The sequence below is a fragment of the Panicum hallii genome, chromosome 9 (assembly GCF_002211085.1).
Source record: "Panicum hallii strain FIL2 chromosome 9, PHallii_v3.1, whole genome shotgun sequence".
Classification (NCBI taxonomy): Eukaryota; Viridiplantae; Streptophyta; class Magnoliopsida; order Poales; family Poaceae; genus Panicum; species Panicum hallii.
The window spans coordinates 40,720,322-40,742,519 of NC_038050.1; the positions used below are offsets into that span (position 1 = coordinate 40,720,322).

The 22,198-nt window shown below is 48.1% G+C and overlaps 2 protein-coding genes, 1 long non-coding RNA gene and 1 other non-coding gene across 7 annotated transcripts; 1 reads left to right on the forward strand and 3 right to left on the reverse strand.

Moving 5' to 3' along the window:
• Positions 1–1,802: 1,802 nt before the first annotated feature.
• Positions 1,803–9,939, reverse strand: LOC112873498. Of its 4 annotated transcripts, none has more exons than XR_003224757.1 (3): positions 9,767–9,939; positions 8,184–9,669; positions 1,803–2,611 (listed from the first exon to the last, which is right to left on the reverse strand). It is a non-coding gene; the product is annotated as an uncharacterized LOC112873498 (long non-coding RNA). The 4 variants fall into 4 exon arrangements; XR_003224758.1 differs by having other exon boundaries at positions 6,264–9,669; XR_003224756.1 differs by lacking the exon at positions 1,803–2,611 and adding an exon at positions 5,131–6,484.
• A 5,205-nt stretch (positions 9,940–15,144) lies between these two features.
• LOC112878408 lies at positions 15,145–15,251 on the forward strand. The gene has a single exon (XR_003225734.1). It is a non-coding gene; the product is annotated as a small nucleolar RNA R71 (small nucleolar RNA).
• Positions 15,252–17,455: 2,204 nt separating this feature from the next.
• LOC112873054 (uncharacterized mitochondrial protein AtMg00810-like) lies at positions 17,456–19,287 on the reverse strand. The gene is made up of 2 exons (XM_025936085.1): positions 19,183–19,287; positions 17,456–18,538 (listed from the first exon to the last, which is right to left on the reverse strand). The coding sequence occupies exons 1-2, from the start codon at positions 19,285–19,287 to the stop codon at positions 17,456–17,458; spliced, it is 1,188 nt and encodes a 395-aa protein (XP_025791870.1).
• Positions 19,288–20,832: 1,545 nt separating this feature from the next.
• LOC112873055 lies at positions 20,833–21,681 on the reverse strand. The gene has a single exon (XM_025936086.1). It carries the CDS (start codon positions 21,679–21,681, stop codon positions 20,833–20,835), a length of 849 nt encoding a protein of 282 aa, XP_025791871.1.
• Positions 21,682–22,198: the final 517 nt, after the last annotated feature.

A 22,198-nucleotide genomic window follows, 5' to 3' on the forward strand; every position in this document is an offset into this window, starting at 1 on the left:
TTGTCACCTCGTTACATTGGCCCGTTCAAGATCTTGGAATGGAAAGGCGAGGTAGCTTACCAGCTAGAGCTACCTGCGCGACTGTCAGATGTGCACAATGTGTTCCACATATCACAGTTGAAAAAGTGCTTGAGGGTACTAGAGGAACAGTTGCCACTGGAGGAGTTGAATATGCAGGATGATTTGACATACATAGAGTACCCAGTTAAAATCCTGGACACATTGGAGAGAATCAACCGGAGTAAGAGGATTCAGATGTGTAAGGTTCAATGGAGTCACCATGCAGAGGATGAGGCTACATGGGAACGAGAGGACGAGTTATAGGCATAATTTCCCCAGCTCTTTGCTAGCCCAGCCTAATCTCGAGGACGAGATTCCTTTTAAGGGGGTAGGTTTGTAACATCCTAATTTTCAAATTAGGAACCTAAATAAATTTTGCTACATTTTCTTCAGGATCCATAAGGTTTTATTTCAAATTCTTTTGATTTTAGAGTATTTACCGTGAATTAACAATAATTTACTAAACCATAAAAAGATATAAAAGGAAATATAGGTCTTGTGCATATCATGCCGCATTGCATTATTTTATTGCTTGTCTTCCATTTGTATTTAAATTTCAAATTCAAATTCAAATGCATTTGAATGCATTTCTTTTTCTCCCTCTCTTTCTCTTTTGGCCCGGCCCATTTCCTTCTTTTCCTCCCCTTCCTTTTTTTTCTCCCCTCAGCCCAGCTGGCCCACTCTCTCTTTTTCTCCCCTCTCTCCCCTTCCTTCCACAAGGCCCAGCCCAGCCAGCCATTATCCCCCCCCACGCAGCCCAGTCAGCCCAACGCGGCGCTCTCCTCTCCCTCTCCCCCTCACCGCCAGGCGGGCTCCGCCCGTCGGGTCGTTCCCCGACCTCGAGCCAAACTCGGGCTCGACCCCGAGTCCGGTCGCGGCACGCTGCCTCCACCCGTGCGGTGCCCCGAGCCTGCATGTCGAGGCCCCCTCGGCCGCCCTATAAAGCCGCCGCCCGGCACCCTCGGTCCCCTGCACCCGCAGCCGCTGCCCTCGCCTCGTAAACCCTAGCCGCGCAAGCCCGCCATCGCCGCACCTCGACCGCGCAATACGCCGCCGCTCAGCTGCTTTTTGCCATCGAGCAAGTGCCCTAGGAGCTCCGCGCTACGGTAAGGAGCATCGCCGGCCCCTTTTCCCCCTCTTCCCCGGCTTCCCGCACGCGTGATTCCTCCCCAAAGCTACACGGTTGTGCGCCGCCGCCGTGCGCCCCTCTCCAGCCCCCGTCTCACCAACCCGAGCCCCTAGATGCGTTCCCCGTAGCGCCCGCGTTCTCCCTGTGCAGCCGATGCGTGACACCGAGCCTGGACGGCTGTTTTCGGCCAAGTCCGGCGAGTCTGCCGCCGCTCGCATGATGGCAGGAGTGATAACACGTAGAGCGTGGGTGTGATTGCAAAGGAGTACCTGTTCTAGTCGAGAGAAGATTATATATGTGGACCTTTTGGAGGCCAAATTTAGTGGTAAGGTGGAAACAATTCGATAACAGATAGCAAAGATGAATAAGTGCCCCAAGTACTTGTCAAAGTTGCTGGTCTAAACGTATTTCTAGAATAGTTCAAGCTAGCAGGTCATACACTGAATCACAAGAGACACAAAGAATGCAAGCACTTTTGATTTTTTTTCTTCTTTTTTTTGTGCAGCTCTTTTTTTGCACTTTCCTATTTTTAATATCTTTGTTTTCTCAAAAGTGCCGCAAGAACAAGATACAATTGAAGACAATCACAAAATCCTCGTCTGTATAACACAGATTTTCAGGTTCAAGTTCAACAGACTATCTGACCTTCTTAACGGCCTCAAATGTCAAAACGCATAATACCAAAGTTGTAGATCTACTTCGTCTCTTCAATTTCAGTATATGGAAAACCTATTTTGAAATAAGGAAGCTAGAGATATAGGCCCCGAAATACAGACTGCTCAACAATTTCTGGATCACAAACAGATTCTATTCCTATGCATATTACTCCCTGATATCGATTTTTCTGGACAATCTCACTATTGACAAAGTTATAGATAATTTCACAAGATTTCCATAGAGTATAAGAACACTCAAATCCGATTTCATATGACAGAGTTATGATCAAAATACCAAACTGGACAGAAATAAATCTAATCTGGACGCGACGACGAGATTGAAACGGACAAGATACGACCATGCAAAATGTAAACTAAACCAAAAATACGACCCAAACCAGCAAAAAGAACTATAACTAGGGCACAAATTCAGTGATGCAGACTCTGAAAATGAGAGCGCAAAGGCTAATCGATGGTTGTAAGATGGGGAAACAAATCTTTTTAGGGTTTTTTGTGGACTTTAGGACGAGAAATAAAAATCAATCTAAAGGGCACATAATAATACCTTATGGGCAACCTGATAACTGATACCATTTGATAGAAGGTTGAATCCTGATCTTCCGAGAGGTACGGTAAACTTGATTGGTGGAGAACTCGACGTTGATGATCCAAGGCTCCGAACGAACAGAACCTCGCAATCACTACATCATTGCTCTGTTGGTTATCACCCGTGTCACACGAATGACCTCGCCATGAAGGCTTATCCCTGCAAGCGCAATCAAGAACACAAGTAAGAACAGGAGATGCAATCAAACAGACTTGATTACGAGGTGTAGTCTCACAAACCGATGAACGGTGACAATGTTCGATGACAGATTGAATCTAAGCAAAACCCCTAACAATAAAGTAGTGAAGGTTACTATATAAAAGGGAGTTAGGGGCATGTAAATCCCCTGGACGCAACCCTAATAGGCTTCAACACAGTACACGGGCCAACGGCCCAAAAGATGGTGACACAGCACCCTGTCAGATTCTGGATGCCCACTTGTGTCGATGATTTCTGTTGACTCAGAAGGAATTTTGAGGTAGGACCGGTGCCATTGTAAGCTCTATAAATTCTGGTTCCAACCATATATAGAATGTCCAAATCTGACTCCGTATGTGGCCAGGGCGTCAGTTTTGGTGAAGTAAGGTTCTGGAATCCGAGGTGGACTCGAATTTGATATTTTTTAGGACTCTAACTTGGGTTGGACGTCCCTTGCTGGTCCTCTCCCCCTCCATGCCTATCTTTGAGTACTCCATCATTATCTCCATGATTCCTAATTATAATAATATTTTTAGGTAGCAATCTATTCTCAAAATAAGTAAACAAATAACATAGGAACGAGCTCACCTTGTCTTTAGCACGAATGGTTGTACATAAGCATATCACATACTCATTATCCATGTCTCTCCCCAAATATATTCTTATTATGTTTGTATCCATACGATCATGTCCTCATCACCGCAGCCTTGAGCCGTCACCGCTGGCGCCAGCGCCGCCGCCTGTGCCGCCCCAGCCCCGCGCAGCCGTCGGATCCTGATCCGACGGGTTAGATTTAATCTAATCCGAGTCAAATAACCCTGTACCGGTCAACCCTAGGATCTTTTGCACTTTAGCCCCTGAGTTCTATCAAAATCAACCTGCAGTCCACAGCAGTTCACACGACCCTTGCGACGTATGCAGTAGCTTTATAATGTTGTTTTGCTTTGTTTATATTATTTGGTGAACTGTTTCTTATTTATTGTACTTGTTTATTTGTATGTACTTATGTGTTATGATAGACGCTGCACAGTTCGAGGGTCCGCAAGAGCAAGGCTTTGAAGATGTCCGTGAGCAGTAGCAGCACTTTGACAAAGGCAAATGGCCCTTGATCATATTTCGGTCCTAATAACTTCTAAATATACTACTTTACTTTATATGCATGCATGTGTCTATAACATGATGAATCCTAAACTAAAGATATGCCTGGTTTCTTCTGAAATTCCTTGATTAAACCTGGGTTGTTATATTTATATTTAACTATGCTAGTTGCTCTTACTTAGAATTGAGTTGGATAACTTGAAAACTACGCTACACTTGTTTTACTTCATGTTTTGAAATACTTTATTGGTAATAACTTCAAGATCATTGCATTAATTGGAATATGGAGAACAATCCAGGAAAACAGTGCAACCACAATACTACATGGCTCTGGTCTTAGCTAAATAATTAGAAACTTTAGTTTATGCTAATCTTACCGAAAGGGCAAGAGAGGTTGCATCGTCGGGGTATAGCTCGGTCCTCTTGAGGCTTTATGATATGTGGTCCTTGTCTAAGGCACGTCCTCATTAGGGAGGGTTATGACCGCTTTGACTTGAAACCTTAGCGGATTATTATAAGTTAAGGAATCTTTGTAAAGGCCTCGTAGTGAATCCCTGCCACTCACCTCGAAAGTGTTTAAGGGCCTTGCAAACCCGCGCGTTAAGGGAAACACGAGTTGTGGGTAAAGTGTACAACCTCTGCAGAATGAAAACTGATATATCTACCGTGCTCACGGTTAAGAGCGGCTTGGACCCTCACATGATAATTAAACTGAAAGATGATCTACATTGGGGTCTTTATTTATTGTTGTTATCCTATCTCTTTTATTTATTTAAGGGTTGGTATATACTTACACTTAGTTAATGCTTGCTAAATAAAATTTGGTCAACTAAAAATACTTAAGCAGTCAAACCATGTCAGCTATTCCTTGTTTATGACCTTGCATGTCATATAATTTACTCCACTTGCTGAGTACCAACCATAAGTGTACTCACGCTTGCTTTATTGAAATCTATGCTGCTCAGAACAAGATTTTGAAGAGTTATAGGCGTATGTCTCCCAGTCATCTGTCTATGAAGTTGAAGTCCGCTGCTAGTTATAAACATTTATTTATTCGTTTAAGATTAAGACTTTCGGTCATGTAATAAAGTACTATAATACTCTATTTCATTATGATATTGTTTCGAGTATACACTTGTATCGTCTATCATATGTGTGGAACTTGATCCTGGCGCACATATGAGATGCATTTGGTTCCTTTCCAAAATTGGGTGTGACATCTCCATAAAAATCTCAACACTAGAAACTATCTCTAGAAGTTGTTTTGTTTTTAATTCATGCTTACTCTTGAAAAAATGGCCATTTATAAAATGACAAAACCCCTCACTTACTTAATAAAGTTAGTTAATCAAGATACCACTCGATAAATGACTGCCCAAGGAAAAGAAAATGAAGTGCTTTACAACTTAACTTGATTTTTGTTGAATTACAACTTTACAGTGAAATAGTTATTTATCTTGTACCACTAAAATAACTTATACATATGCATTCATATAGAATCGACGATTCTCGCCGGCGGAACCTATGAGCTGGTGCCGGAGCCCGAGAGTGAGCAGCACGAAGCTTGGATCAATCTAACTGAAGTCATCAAAGACCCAAACCAAAGTTCGGAAGAGCCCAAGGCTAGCTTTGCTCAGGAAGGCAGCCCCGGAGCATAACCCCTATTTCTAAACTTATGCAATTTTTATTTATATATGGTATTGTGCATTAAGTTTGTAGGAGTTGATTGAAACCCCAGTTGCATGATCCTAGTACCTATGATATGAACACTAGTCTGTGGTGGTCGCTAGATTGCCATGCTAATAGGACTCCGGTAAAAGTCGAGTGATTTCCTGTCACTCGCTAGATACAGGAGTTGCTTGTTTTACTTATGTTGGAATCATAAGGTCGACGGATGGGGCTATATTATGATATTCCAGTTGATGATCGAGGCCCCGTCTATTTAGCGAAAATGCTAAGGTCGTGGTGTGTGGTAGTGGTGATTATGTTTTTGAACGTACTAACCACATGCCGAGAATATGGTAATCGGAAAGATTAAGTACCTAATTGAACCGGGGCATGGATATACCTCCCACCGTCTTGACGCCGTTCCCATGGGCACATGGTGAGTGCAAGAGCAGCCATGGCTCGGAGCCGTTCCGTGGTTCGTGGACCTTTGTACTCAAGGACGGTGGCCCTATTCCATGAAATAGGAATAAACGAGGATGGTGGCCCTATTCCATGAAACGGGAATAAAGGGAAAAATTTGCACGTGTGACTCTGTGAGTAACCATATGACGTGGGTTTAGGTTTCCCTTGCAAGGTTAAGAAATTTGATTCGAATCGTCCATTTCTCGCGGCTATGGAGACTGCTTAACCCTTTTACCGCGTAGAGTAAGAAAAGAAACAATGATGATGATTAATATGGTTGGATGCTCAGTTAATTATTTTCCACCATGCATGATTTGGATAGTTGCTTACCTAGAATGGTTAATCAACTAGAACTTGATGCTAAAATTTGAAAGCAAGGACTCACTCTTAGATTCTTTTTGGCAGAAACAACCCTCAGCCGAAAGCCTTGCATGTCCAGGAGTCGGCTAAGTATATACCACTAGTCGGGTAAGCCTTGCTGAGTATTAGTATACTCAGCCTTGCTTGTGGCTTTATTTTCATGTGAGACCTTTGAGGACATGGTTGCTAGTTTGACTTGGCCGTGTACTATTCCTTCTGGTTGGTCGGTGGAATGGGATGCGCTCCCTGCCAACAATGATAACACTAAATGATGTCATATACGGGCTTTATCATGACATCTTGTATCGTTGTTAGAACTATCATTTATTCTTTGCTGCACTATTAAACTCTGAAAGTTCTTGTTTAATGAATGAACTCAAACTTGGTTTGTATTTAATAATTCGTGTTGAACTCTGTGATGTAAAATTTATGGATTGCTATAATCTCTGGGCTCACCTTCGTGTGGGTTGTATGTATGCATTGTTTCGATTTGCATCGGGATGTTAGCTGACAGACTATTGTTTTACTCCGTTTTAAGTGCGTGTTAGCCCAGATTGCCTCCATGGTGATGGTTAGCGCACTTATGCCTGATTAATTCGGGCGGTTCTACCACAATAACGACCGCAACAAATCCCCCAAACTTAAACCTTTGCTCATCCCTGAGCAAAGCTTAAGACTTAGGCTTGGTGGATCAGGAATTGTGTCAATGTTGTCATTCTGCAGGTACCTGTGTACAACCCAACACTCTTTTTCATTTGAACTTCCGGGCTTTTGTGAATTTCATACCTTAATACACACGGGGCGTATAGTTTCACCTTGCCTTGGGCGGTTGGGGGCTACAACAGTTTATCTTAGTGTCATCCCACTCACTACTTGTTTTGGAGCCTATCTTGGAGTTTTTTGATAATTTTTTGAAAACAACGTTCCTCATATGGTACTTTCAAACGCTCAAGTGGTGTATAAACCTCTCCAAAGGTTTTTTTAGCCTCAACATCCTACAGCTATAAGGCTTATCTGGAGCTTGGGTAGGTAGTATGAGACTCACTTAGTTTGCAAAATATTGCTAAGCCAAATATTGGTTCTTTAGAGGTGTATGCCGACTCAAACTCGGATCAAGATGAAAGTGATCACGGGATGGTGGACTCACACATGGAACAATGGTCTTTTGGACTCCTTATTTTTCGTGGATATTTTGTTTCCCTTCTTGGATCATGGACCATCTCTTTCTTTTCTTTTTTCCTTTACTTTTTTTTCTCTTTTTTCAATAATTTTTTTGAATACTAATGGTCCATGTCCTTTCTTGCTGGGAATTTTTGATGGAATTTTTATGGAGTGTAGGATGAAGACCATGGAAATTTATTTGATGGCGTAGATGATGTGGAATGGTGAACACGAATGATCGGGGATCATGAAGGGATACCTCTTAAGGACTCAACATTTGACTTGGCTCATTTACCAAACTAAGTGGTTCTATGGTGGTTTATCATGTAAAGTATTTGGCCTTGGTAGGTATTTCATAACCATTGAGCAACATGTCTTTTTAATTTTGAAATAAATCATCCGAGATTTTCACCTTACTAGAGCAATAAGGCAACTCTACCAAAATGTAGCCAAATCATGCCTCGAACACCTTAGGTTTGTATTAACATGTGCTCCCACAAAGTTTCAGGTTCATATTTCACTTACAGTAATTCAAATACTTGTAGAGTATCATGTTGTAAACAAGGTACTTGCAGAAAATTAATAGAGCACCTATTCATCGTTTCCAAAAGAAAGGAGCATAAACAAGATTCATGTCCTAGTTGGGAGTTATTTTTCAAATCAAATATTTTTTTTGAATTTTCAAAATTTTCAAATTTTTAATTGTTTTTTATATAGAAGATAAATTAACTAAGTAATTATACAAATAACGAGCTGCATCGGGATTGTTATTTGTGGTACTTACCTTGGCGGAGGCCTCTCCCCCCAAACTTGGTCGACTATGTGTACGGGTTCCAACTGCCGAAGAAGTTGGTCATCAACTTGGTGTTTTTGTCGAGGGTCGTCTGAATCTGCTGAACTCTTGTGTTGGTGTCATCCACCGTCTCCACCACATGTGAAATAATCTCGTAGTAGTTTTGTGGGAAGTGTGCCGACTGTGTCCTCCTCGGTTCAGGACCGAATTGCTGGTCTGAAGGTTCTCCATGATATGCCCCTTCGGCGTACCTTGAGCCATATAACCCAGTGGGCCATCCTTTGGAGTATGCTTCTTGGGATGCAGCTCGCGGACGTTTCTGGTGGTGGAGGTTTAGGATGAGATGGCCCTACGGTTTCCTCCATCCATCTGGTCCTAGCCCTCATGGTTGGTCCTACGCCTGAAACACTATGATGAGCTGGTTCTCTCCTTGTGGTTGGTCCTGCACCTGAAACACTATGACGAGCTGGTTCTCTCCTTACTGGACGAGGAGGCCTCCCCTCTTCCAGTGAAAGGGTTAGTCTTTATACGGCATATAACCCAAGTCTCGTGCATGGCAACGCAACTTCGGTTATATAGCCAATGTAAATCATGATCAAAGAACCGTCGGCCGCCACGCGGAGCATGTGGCCCCGAACAAAGTGTTCCCCGCTAATTGTAGGCCGTTCTTTTTTCAAGAAAAGTGACTGTGGCACCATCAAGAATGTCCAAAGCATGCGCAATTCTAGTGACTAAAGAAGTCATCTCAATGCTGCCCACTTGAGTGGGAGTGGAGCGCCAGTGCTCCGCCATGGATTCTACAGGGGAAACTTAATTTTCTTTACCATGGCGTTCATGATCAAAAGCTCATCAGTTCTAATAGGCCTCAAATCAGCATGTGGGTGCAAAGTCATGGCCAACCAGCGGTGCATAAACTTTAAGGTGTGGTTATGAATGTCATTAGTTTGTAGTGCTCTACTACTTTCTTGGCTAGAAATTTTCTCCCAAATTTATTTGTATCGAAGTTGGGGAAACATTCATAAGAATCTAGAGAGCATCTTTTATTAAAACCCAGTGCGTTGCTAAGAGTGCGCCACGTGGAGGAGAACTCTTCATTAAACATGCAAAAATTTATGCTGGTGTCTGTAACCTCAAGTGTGCTAAGAAATTCAAGAGTGAGAAGTTTCGAACCTGGCTCTGCAATACTCCAAAATTCCAACCAGCCAACGTTGTGGAAGACAGACCCAAACTCGTTTGTCCATACCGGTTTTTGTGAGGAGTTCCTCATTATGGTGAAAGCTTGCCTTTCCAGGTCCGTCCTCAGGACAATTTGTCCTTCTTCGGTTAGGACCTGGATTCTCCTTGATGTTGCTCCTTGGCCTGGCAGCGCGATGGAGTCTACCGACATGCTGTCCGAGACGTGTGTTGGCATCTGCGAACTGCTGTCATACCACCTCTTGAACCTGATGTGCATCACCTTCTTTGCACCACTCTTTATCTTTGATACCCACGACATGGTTCGTGCAAATATTAGCGAATACCCGGAAAACCAATGCAAGGATAAAATGTGATTAGCGATTAGTGGTTTGAAGTACCTTGATAAACCTTCCTCCGACCAGCAGAATTTTATTTGGTAGCTACTAAAACTGAAAATATTTTTGAGATTTTCTTTAACTAAGAACTACTAATGCAAAGCTTCAAAAGTTTTAGAAAGCGAAGGGAAAGAGCGCTCTGGAGCTGGGACTTGGTTGCTCGAGTTGTGGTGTGCGAGAGTGAGGCAGAGAGCTCTTTGATTTATAGCAGAACAGGGAGGAGGTGGTTCAGCTGAACATCATTGCTTCGGCCGAACTCCATGGTGCTCGTTCATCGATGTCCTTGAGCTATGGCATAGAGTTGCAGGTGGTAGTGCTGCTTTCGGTGGTGAGATGACATGAACGGTGGAGAGTGTGCTTCGGCCGAATCATGGTGGGAGTGTGGGGGGCATCGCCGAACAGTAATCACCATCTTTTGCACAGAACTTTGATCAGCCTTGTCTCCTGCACATTGCTATGTCCCCTCTGCAGAAAAACGCACTCAACACATGGTGGTAGGGTCGGCCGAAAATATGCAGTTCGGCCGAACCCTCCAGCACCATTTTTTTCTTCTTTTCTCTCTTTCTAAGCTAATCATGCTGCTAATTTCAAAATTTAAATATGCTGATGCAGAATTTAAATTTGAGGAATCAAATATGAGTGATACATACCGGTTTACCTCACGACGAGTGCTCGCATTTTTAAGTCCTTGAGCTGGACTTCTCCGGCGTTTGTTTTGCTTGATTTAACGTCGTCCGGTCCTGGAATGGTGACACAGACGAGGCTCTTTCTTTCTTGCGCCAAACTCTAGTTGTCTTCTTTGGTGTGGCGTCTTTCTTTGGTTTAGAGGGCTTCTGTTATGCCCCTATTTTCTCGGTCGTCTTGGGCATGCCATTTGATTTCTTTTTCGGGGTTCGGATTGCCTGACGATGTTGTTCGTTCTCCTGGTGCTTCTTCATTGGGATGACCACGGCGTTGTTTTTGGTTTGGGAGGAGTTACCTCAATTTTCTGCATATTGCCCCTGCCATAAAGTATTCTTACCATTGAGCATTTTTCTACTATTGGCTTGAAGGAAAACTTCTTCTCCATTCCATTTATGCTCAAATTGATTTCTCCTGCCCGGACTTCAACGTTTGCGTTCGCAGTGCTCAAGAATGGTCACCCGAGGATGAGAGGTGTTGTTGTGCAATTTCCATATCTAAGACAATGAATTCAACGGGTACGAGAAAACTCCAGATTCTCGCCGTGATATCTTCTGCTATACCTGCTGGGTAGCGAACTGATTGGTCCACTAGCTGCAAACACATAGCCGTAGGGGATAATAGAGTATGATTCAGTTTATCGAATACTACCTTGGGCATCACGCTGATGCTGTCTCCAAGGTCACATAAGGCGTGATCAAAATGTTTTGTCCAATCGAGCATGAGATGGTGGGACTGTCGGTGTTTTTACCGTCGGCCTACCTAGGGATACCCTAAGGTAGGTGTTTATTTGGTGAGGGATCGCCGGATCTGGAACTTGAAGGTGAACGCAAGGACACAAGACACAGATTTAGACAGGTTCGGGCCGCTTAGAGTTGTGTAATACCCTACGTCCTGCTTGGGGGTGTTGAATATTGCGCCCTGCGCTTGGGTGTTGAGCTGCCAGTAGGCGGCTCTCTGTTGGATCTCTGCCTCTTGGTGGCTCTAATTGCTCTTCTAGTTGCCCTTCCTATCTAGGTACCCCTGCCCTCCTTTATATATCCCAGGGGGCGGGATTCCTAGTAGGATTACAAGGTAGGAGTCCCAATTGGATTACAGCATATGAGTCCTAATAGGATTACAGCGGAATCCTAGTAGGAATCAGACTTCTTTTAGCTCTCGGATAGCTTTCTTGCGGTACCCAGGGGATCTATCCCTGACAAGCCCCCGAGCTCTTTGTAGCTGAGTACTGCAGGCTCTTCGAGTACTTCTGAAGCAGTCTTCGACTTCTTTCGAAGCTCCATCTTGAAATTCCTCTTCGAGTACTCTTTTAGCTGCATCGAAGCTATGAGGTGCTCATGCCCCGAATTCCTTCTTTTGTATGGGGTGCGATGAATAATCGCACTCCATATGGAGTAGCCCCCGAGCCTTAGGTTGAATCGAAGAATCAGGCTGAGGGTCAAATTAGTCTTGAGTCTTCTTTGCTTACTCTTCGAGTACTTTCAAAAAAATAAGTAGTCGATGCCACGTATCCCACAGCCCCCGAGCCTTGAATCCAAATCTAAACTTTGGAAAAAGGATCCAAGAATCGTGGCTTTGGTGTTACTCTTCACCTTCTGCACAGTGAAACTCTTCACCTCCCGCTGGTTTATTTAACCGCGTGGTGACTTAAGGTTTCTTCTGCACTCTCAGTCTTCATATGAGTCGTCTTCGAGTAGTTTTGTGGCGTCCAGCCCCCGAGCTTACGAGCCAGGAGAGCCGAAGGAGCCATGTCGAGTAGTGTGCATCGTCCAGCCCCCGAGCCTGAGAACTGGCGGAACCGTGATGGCACACCTTGCAGCCTGAAGAGTTGTTGCTGAAGCTCGATCTGAAAAAAGACAATGCATACATTATGTAGCATAATGCAAAGATACCGAGTAGTACTCAGTAATAATGTGAAAAGGACACCAAAATTTATTCGGTGTGAAATTTGCTGTGTCGAGCTCTTTTTTTCTTAGGCCATTTAAATCTCCCGTGTAGTCCACCCTTTACGTTCACTCGGTCCCAGTTTAGACTTCGCCCATAGCATGTACGAGTCACTTAGGTCTTACGGCCTCCGCTCATATCATGTACGAGTCGCCTAGGTCTCCTGCCTTCGCTCATACAGGACGAGTCGCTTAGATCATGACTAGGGACTCGAGGTTTCACGGATTAAGGCATTTGCTACTCGAGTAGATTAGCGACCGTTAAGAGGAGACAACGAGCGGAAAGTAGTCGCCATGCGACAAATAGGATGCGCTGCGCACAAAAGCAATCGACAAAGTGTAGCTCTGGAGGGTTTCATTGCCCATCGAGAGTAGTATACGGATAAGCAGTCGATGAAGTGTAGCTCTGGAGGGTTTCATTGCCCATCGAGAGTAGTACACAGACAGGTAGCCGATCATGGTGTAGCCCCCGAGGGTTTCATACCCGTCGAGAGGCATACCCCAAAAGGTAGCCGATCTTGTGAAGAACAAGTCGGAAAAGGTATAAGTTACTTAGCTTGATTCGTGGACGAATGTCGACGAAGCCGTGGAGCTCGTGGATGGAGCTGCGACGGTTTGTTGATGAAGCTCGACTAGTCAGAGTCGATTCTGACTAGTTTTCAAGTCGAAACGAGTAGTTGATGTAGTCGTTGCTGTGAGGCTCGCCCTCGACTAGTTTCTAGTCGAGACGAGTAGTCGAAGTAGTCGTCGGCGGGCCGCCGAGCCTTCTCGCGAGGTCGAAGTAGTCGAACTCGTCGCTGCTGCACGCGGACATTGCGGCACAAGCCGAAGTTGAACCGGGTCGTTGAGGTCGGCGGCCGTGGTGCATCAACGCTGCAGCGCGAGGTGAAGTCAAGCCGAGTAGTCGGGGTCAATGTAGCCGTTTGCTGAAGGATCCGAACTCGAACTCGATGAATCGATCCTCCGATGCATATGCATGAAGTAGCAATCTGCCGCCTTGAGTGGATTAATGTTGATGAAGAGGTCCTTCAAATTCGCCCAATGATCGCGACGATCGGCCCCACGGTGGGCGCCAGCTGTCGGTGTTTTTACCGTCGGCCTACCTAGGGATACCCTAAGGTAGGTGTTTATTTGGTGAGGGATCGCCAGATCTGGAACTTGAAGGTGAACGCAAGAACACAAGACACAGATTTAGACAGGTTCGGGCCGCTTAGAGTTGCGTAATACCCTACGTCCTGCTTGGGGGTGTTGAATATTGCGCCCTGCGCTTGGGTGTTGAGCTGCCAGTTGGCGGCTCTCTGTTGGATCTCTCCCTCTTGGTGGCTCTAATTGCTCTTCTAGTTGCCCTTCCTATCTAGGTACCTCTGCCCTCCTTTATATATCCCAGGGGGCGGGATTCCTAGTAGGATTACAAGGTAGGAGTCCCAATTGGATTACAGCATATGAGTCCTAATAGGATTACAGCGGAATCCTAGTAGGAATCAGACTTCTTTTAGCTCTCGGGTAGCTTTCTTGCGGTACCCAGGGGATCTATCCCTGACAGGGACATCCGGGGTCTTTCTTCTTTTCTGGGAGAGTATTTAGAATCGCTGCGCTACATTCCTCTGTTAGCTTTACTATCTTAGTTGTCAGCATTGGACACTTGTTGCTGAGGATGTCTTTGAGGTACTTTGCATATGTCAGAACTTGCTTAGCTTCTAGTAATGGAATATTCACATAGAGATTTTTAATTACCTCCATGAACCTCACAAATTGTTCATCTTTGGTGGGTTTCCTGTTTCTTCATGGGAAAGGTAGTAGCGTCATGTTGTAGAACTCATGTGGAGCGGTCTTGCTTCCGATCTTTGCTTCTTAGTTCTTTTGAGGAGAGTTCTCCTTAGGATTTTCTTCCGTTTCCTCCTCGTCTTCGCTTTCTTCTACCTGTACTTCCTTGTTCTTTCCTGCTGCATTGGTCGGATATTGCGGGTCTCGAGTGGACCTACCTCCCCTCATGGTTACCTCTTTAATCTTTTTACATGGAGAATTTTCGGGTTGCCCCAGAATTCTCCGAGTTTCATTTGAAGGTAAAGAAGCAGCAAGCTGAGCTACATGGGTTTCTATCATTTTATTAAAGCTCAATTGATTTTTCATGGTAGAAGGGAAAGATTCCATCTTTGAATCTATGCTTTCCAAAATTTTATCGATTGTTTGGAACTTTTTACTAATATTTTCATTGATTTTAACTTGGCCTAGCACAAGGTCTTTGATGGAAGGCTGATTGCTGAAATTATTGCCATTATTATTGAAATTTTTACCTCCCTGGGGTCGATCGAAGGTGAGGTTTGGCTTTGAGTTCCACCCTTGGTTGTTGCAGTTGTTCGGGTGGAATCTGTTGTTGTTGTTGCTCCCGTTGTTCTTGATGTAGCATGTATGTTCACGGGTTTCCGGACAATTGTTTCCTGAATGGCCTGAATTTCCACAAACCTCGCAGGTCATGCGAGCGTCCATGGCTTGAGCTGTCTCGTGTGCTGGGGCCTCCAATTTCTTCATGAGAAGATCCATTTTGCCACCAACATGTCCATTCCATCAACTTGATGGACTCCACGAGAACGCATTGGAGCACGTTCGTCGCTCCATCCTTGATTTGCGGCCATTTTCTCCACAAGATGTTGGGAGGAGCCAACTTCCAGTGAAAAGAATGCCCCTCCAGCCGCAGCACAATATGCTCACATGCGGAACGCTTGAGCCATGAAGGTCTGAATTAGGAACCAATTCTGCATGCCGTGGTGTGGACAAGCAGTAATGTATAGTTGGAAGCCTTCCCAAGCCTCCGCGATGGACTCGTCATTGTTTTGCTGGAAGCTGGAAATCTTATTTCGGAGGATATTTATTTTGCCTACCGGAAAGAATTTTGCAAGAAATGCATTGGAGCATTTTTCCCAAGGGTCGACGGCAGAGAACCATTGCTTCGCCTTCCGTAGTAATGAAAATAGGAATAACAGAAGACGAACAGCATCAAGGGACACACCTCTTATGGTAAATGTGCTGCATATGGGCATTGGCATCCTCATTCATTTTGCCGCAGAACGGACTAGCTTGCACCATGCATGTTGATGAGTGCTGGCTTAAGTTTGAAGTTTTCATCTCCGACTGCGGTGTTTGACGAGATTTTGTGCCATATGAGCTATATGTTAATATGGATCATGTGTGCTCAAGGAAGAAAAAAGGAACATGCTAGCATGTGGCACGGGCATTTACGTATGTACGTGACAAGTCAATTAGGGTGTACATGCAACTTTGTGCATACTTGTTCTGCAGTCAACGCATAGATAATTTGTGCACAAGATGAAACAATTGGTAGTTCCCCTACGTGGCAGCCAGCACGCATGGTGTCGTCGTATCGCACGCATGCTCTTATCCTGTCTCCAAACTACACGTACGCCGTGTATACGCGTATAAGAGACGACGGACGTCAACAAGGCTGGGTCCGCTTGTCAGCCGCTGGTGTGCTAACTATGCCCTGGACAAGAGTAGAAGATTTCAAGCTGACAGGTGGGGTTGCGTTGAGCTAGCCCCACAGCTCAGTGGACGTGAGCTCCACACCGACGGAGGAAGGAGCCCGAAGCCCAACCACCACGACTCCATCGACGCCCGGCGACGCTAAACAGCAAGACAGCTACGCCATCGCCGTCCACCTTGGTCCAGCCGCCGAGCAGAGCGGCGTCGCGTGCTCCTGCTCGTCATCCACGTCCACCTCGGCTCTCGGCGAGCACGCAGACGAGACCTGCCGTAGATCGAGATCCGTCTACCACTCCTCGATCAAGAATCCATCTACAAGGAACACACGTGAAGGAGAGGAGAAAGATGGCCTGCACTACATCCATGGGTGAGCACCGCTTATATTGATCCTTTCTTTGTTTCTCTCAGCAGCATGCGTGGATCGGTGGGGGCTGGAGCACAGGCCTGCCCCTGAAGATGTCTTCCGGATCTCGATGCCAGACATCTAGATTGTCATGTTCTAGACCCATGGCACGGCCAGCACGGCGGCCGTTCATGGAGACGCCGCTGGACCACAACTAAGCTCGCCACTAGCGCCGCTCACCGTCGCCACACAACAGGGCCTCATCTCGATCGAGGCTCGCCGCCCGAGCCACGTCTATCAAGGAGCCCATGCCCAAGCAGGATAGCGTCTCCAAACACCAACACTACGGCCGGTACGAGAACACGAAGACTTGCCACGCAGCACAAGATCACCTCCGTATGCATCGAGCCATCGAGGGATGCCCAGGATCGCCTGCGAGCTGACGAGGAGGATGCAGGACTACCGGAGGCGCAGGAGATGACGATCTTGCCGCCGCCACCGACGCTACGAGGTTGCCGAGATGGATGACAGCGCAAGGCCGACGCCGACGCCGATACCGTGAGGCTGCCAGAGGCGGGGCCAATGATGACAAAGGACAGTGATGCCAACGACAACCCCGACGGCAAGCACAGGTGATCGTCAACGACTCTCTTCATGGCGGCGCTTCAACGACGAGCAACGCCTCCGATGGCGGGCAAGCATCCGCAGGACTGCGTTGACAAGACAACGGCGACGACGCCAAGGTCTGTGGATGGCGCCGCGCTGCCATCCGCTCGGAACTTGGCAAGAGGAAGGACCTCATATGGCCCTCCTGCTCACCAATGGTATAGATTGATTTCATTCTATTTTGGATCCCTTCCCTCCCACGGACCATCTACGTACGCATGCATGCATCATGTGGAGATGGGGGCCGTATTGAGATGCCACGGCCAAAAGCCAAAAGCTTGAAGGGTGCTGTCGATCAGGTGTGTAAAGACAAATTGGATTAACCACACGATCTATTGATCTCTGGTGTACAATATATACATGTACAGCTCAGGAGAGCGGGCTAACTAATCGGCCTGGATTACAGGAGTGACGGAGTTGCGGCGCGCCGAGTCGTGCGGAGAGCAAGGAGGACGGGCCGTTCGCACACGACGTCGCGTGGTGAGCGTGCGGAGTGCGGGCCGTTCGTGCACGACGTTGCATGCAGAGTCTTGCATGCAGAGTCCAGGCACAAGTCCGTTGCTAACACCCCCCAGCAGTCGCAGCCGTTGTCTCACCGACGCATAGACTGGAACAAAACTCCTCGAACAACGACATTGGTAGTCCTTTCGTGAATATATCTGCAAATTGCCTTGCGCTTGGAATCTGGAGGACGCGGAGCTTGCCGAGTGCCACTTTCTCCCGAACGAAGTGAATGTCCAACTCGATGTGCTTCGTGCGTCTGTGATGAACTGGATTCCTAGCCATATACACACTTGAGATGTTGTCACAATATGCCACTGTCGCCTTGTGTACGTTGCAGTGCAGTTCACCCAACAGATGGCGCAGCCATGAGCACTCGGACATAGCGTTAGCGACTCCTCGGTATTCTGCTCCGGCGCTGGAGCGCGACACGGTGGTCTGCCTCTTGGATGACCAGGACACCAGCGAGTCTTCGAGGTAGATGCAAAACCTGGACGTCGATCGATGGGTGTCCGGACACCCCGCCCAGTCGGCATCTGTGTATGCGGTGATTGTTAGCGTGTCCATGCGATGAATATGGAGGCCGAGGGATGTTGTTCCCTTGATATACCGAAGAATTCTCTTGAGCAGTGCTGTGTGGCTGTCCCTGGGCGCATGCACGTGGAGGCACACTTGTTGGTCGGCATATGGCCGAGTGAGGGTCAAGTACTGGAGAGCCCCAGCCATACTGCGGTACCAGGATGCATCCTTGATCAGTGCACCATCCTCGCTGGACAATTTTGGGTTGGTGTCGGCGGGTGTCGGTGCTGGCTTGCAATTGACCATTCCAGCGCGTTCTAGGAGCTCGACGGCGTATGCTGTTTGTGATAGCTTGAACCCTGTCGCTGAGCGTTGCACATGAATACCGAGGAAGTGGCTGACCGGACCCATATCCTTCATGGCAAATTCTGTCCTGAGGCTGGCGATGATATGTTGGAGCAGGGACGTTGAGGAGGCCGAGAGAACCTTATCATCCACATATAGTAGCAGGTATGCCATCGAGTGGCCTGGTTTGAAGATGAACAGGGACGAGTCGGAGCGTGACTGCTGGAATCCGAAGGTGGTGACGTGCTTGACGAAGCGCTCGAACCAAGCTCGTGGTGCCTGTCGTAGACCATACAGGGAGCGACTCAGAAGGCAGACATCTTGTGGCCTCGTTGTGTCCTCGAAACCAGTTGGCTGCTGACAGAACACTCGTTCTTGGATGTTGCCATGGAGAAAGGCATTTGAAACATCCAATTGGTGAGCCGGCCAGTTCTTGGACGCGATCAACGTGAGCACTGTCCGGATTGTTGCAGGTTTCATGACCGGGGAGAAAGTTTCGCCGAAGTCGATCCCAGGTCATTGGTGGAACCCCGAACTACCCATCTGGCCTTGTACCGAGCTAGGGATCCATCGGAGTTCCGTTTGTGGGTGAACACCCACTTGACAGTGATGACCCGAGCGTCTCCGGGACGGGCTACCAATGTCCACGTGTTGTTGGCTTGTAGAGCATTGAACTCAGCTAGCGTAGCCTCGCGCCAGTTTGGATCCTTGAGAGCAGCTCGAACAGAGGAGGGTATTGGGGAGATCGCAGCTGAGCTTGACAGTGCATACTTCGGGTTAGGCTTGACAACACCTGCTCGAGCTCGAGTCACCATGTGGTGCATTCGTGCCGGTGCGGGTGGTTCAGTCTGGGCCGGTGCCGGGGCAGCAGTAGTTGTGTCATACGGTGGGCCGGTGCCGGGGCAGCAGTTGTTGTGTCATACGGTGTTGCTGGGCTGGACGTTGAGGATGAGGGCGACTGGGGCGGGGACGGTTCGTCCGGCGTTGGCAGCTGCAGAGAGTGCTGGTGCGGTGAGGGTGGATGCCATCGCTGTCCCTGGGACGTTGGCACCGGATGGTGCGGAACAACCGTGTCGGGGTCGTCGATCGGTGTTGGTGGAGCCAGCGTAGTCGTACTGGTCACGCGGAACGGGAAGGTGTTCTCGATGAAGACCACATGCCTGGAGGTGTACCGAGCGGGGGTTGAGCTTGTGTGCCGTGGTAGCCGTCATGTTGGGGTAGCACAGGCAGCCAAAGACTCGCAGCTCGTCCTATCAGGGCGGTGTGCCGAGGAGGAGATGATGCGGTGTCGTCGAGTCGGAGGTGTGGCAGGGGCGCCTGTTGATCAGGTATGTCGCCGTGTTCAAGGCCTTTGCCCAGAACATTAGGGGAGCTGCACTATGAATCAGTAGAGTACGTACACAATCGTGAATGGTTCGTAAAACTCGCTCGGCCTTCCCATTTTGCTGTGAAGTATACGGGCATGAAAGGCGAAAGACAGTGCCGTGCGCGGCGAGAAACTGGCGCATGGCAATCGAGTCGAACTCTATGCCATTATCTGTCTGGAGGGCGAGTATGGGCAGGCGAAATTGTGTATGGACGTAGGAGAAGAAGGACCGAATGATTGGTAACACTTCATACTTTTGCCGCACCGGGAACGTCCAAATATAATGCGTGTAATCATCAAGAAGCACGATATAGTATTTGTAACCGGAGTGACTATAAACTGGCGAGGTCCAAACATCGGAATGAATTAATTGAAAAGGGAAATAAGTTTGTATTTCAGAGGAACTGAACGGGAGCCTCACATGCTTGCCAAGCTGACAGTGATGACAAGTGTGAGGCATGGATTTATTACAAACAAAATTGAATCCTTAAAGAACCTGCTGAAGAGGACAGGAGCCAGGGCGCCCAAGACGGAGATACCACAATGCCACCGACGCTGAAGAAACTGCAGTGAGGGAGTGGTGTTGTGGCAGCCGCAGTGGGTAAAGATCACCTGAACTCTCACATCGGAGCTTCACCATTTGGGTTGGAAGATCCTTTATCGAGAAACCAGCCGGGTCAAATTCAATGGAAACATTATTATCTCGAGTGAGTTGTTTGACAGAAATCAGGTTCTTGATCAGAGAGGGTGTAACTAGAATGTTTCTAAGATGCAAATCGGAAGAAGAGGATGTTGGAATTGTGGTGGAGGCCGTATGCGTTACAGGCAGCCGAGCACCATTTCCGACAGTAACAAAGGTGGAAAAGGGTAGAGGGGAGGGGGATGATAGAGTACCAGATGCAGACGACATGTGCGACGAAGCCCCTGTGTCAAGGTACCACTCGCTGGCGCTGGGTGGCGGCGTTGAGACGCCGGCAGTGTTCAGCGCGGTGTAGAGGGCACTCGGGTCCTAGCCCTATGGGCCATGGTTGGAGTTCTCCGACGACGCAGGAAGGGTAGCCTGGTGGTGGGCCGTCATCGCCTGCTGGGCCGAGAACGGTGGGCGGGGACCCAGGAGATCGGCGCCCGGCGCCCGAAAGGGGACGGGCCAAGCCTGGACCAGTCCAGTCCAGGGATTATATCCCTGGGACCACGGTGCAGCTGGTAGCTATGGGCGTTGCTGAGGGCCGCCGCCACCGCCGTTGCTGGGGTTGGCCAAGGGTCCGCTGGAGGAGGAGCCGTACCCGCGGCCGCGGCGCTTGTTCTTTGACTTGGAGCGGGAGTTGTTGCTGTTGTCGGTGGAGCCTGAGGAGGTGCCGGATCCGCCATGGCCAGCGAGGAATGCTTGCCCAGCCTCCATCTTCGCATCATGTTGCAGCTGGATCTCCTCCAGGAGAAGGTACGACCGTGCACTCATGATTGTATGAGGAGGGAACTTCGAGGTGATTACCTGCTTGACGTGGCGGTACTTGGTGTTGAGGCCACGAAGGAGGTTCAGCACTTGGCTCGGCTCGTACACCGGCTGGCCGACATCATGGAGATTATCGGCGAGTTGCTTCAGGCAAGAGCAGTATTCAGTCATGGACAGGTCGCCTTGCTGGAGAGTCCTGAACTCGGCCTCCAGGTACACCGTGCACTGCAGCTCGTTGTCGCGGAACAGGCCTTCAATGTTCGTCCAGATTGTGAAGGACGAGGCGCGTGGTTTGTAGACGATGTCGAAGACAACCTTGATGAGGGCGGTGTAGATCCAATTGGTGACGCAGCAGTCGGCTTGACGCCAGTCAGCGTCGCGCTGCGCCATGGGCGGAGGAGCCGTGACGTGCTCCTTGAGTCCGAACTTGCCGAGGACGGAGTCGAAGAAGCAGCGCCACTGGCTGTAGTTGGAGTCGGCGAGGTCGAGAAGGACAGGGACAATGGAACGGATGTTAACCTGCTGCACAACGGCGATCGGCGCAGATTGAGGAGCAGCGATGTCAGAATGAGGGCTGGAGGATCCAAAGGAAGCAGGGGAGGCCATGGCGTCGCTCGGATGAGAAGAAGCAGCGGAATTTGTGGATAGAGAGGTAACTGATACCATGTAAAGATGAATTGAATTAACCACAAGATCTATTGATCTCTGGTGTACAATATATACATGTACAGCTCAGGAATGCGGGCTAACTAATCGGCCTGGATTACAGGAGAGACGGAGTCGCGGCGCGCCGAGTCGTGCGGAGAGCGAGGAGGATGGGCCGTTCGCACACGACGTCGCGTGGTGAGCGTGCGGAGTGCGGGCCGTTCGCGCACGACGTTGCATACAGAGTCTTGCATGCAGAGTCCAGGCGCAAGTCCGTTGCTAACAAGGTGCCATCATGGCCGAAGGCCATCGCCGATGGCTCGCGCCCATGATGCGCAGATGGCCATCGAGTTCATCGACGCAACTATGCGTCCACAACCTCCGTCGCCATCAAGACACCGCCGGCCGCCGCAGCCCGACGTCATGCCATATAAGATGGTCTGAGCTCTATGCCCGAGCCGTGGCCATCGAGCAAGCT

What these genes read in the sequence shown, in the direction of transcription:
- LOC112873054 (XM_025936085.1), bottom strand. Translation starts at nt 19,287, where the DNA reads ATGGCATCCACCCTCACCGCACCAGCACTCTCTGCAGCTGCCAACGCC. An exon ending in ACGTCCAGCCCAGCAACACC is followed by an intron (nt 18,539 to 19,182) that starts GTATGACACAAC and finishes GGTCTACGACAG; the next exon opens with GCACCACGAGCTTGGTTCGA.
- LOC112873055 (XM_025936086.1), bottom strand. Translation starts at nt 21,681, where the DNA reads ATGGCCTCCCCTGCTTCCTTTGGATCCTCCAGCCCTCATTCTGACATC.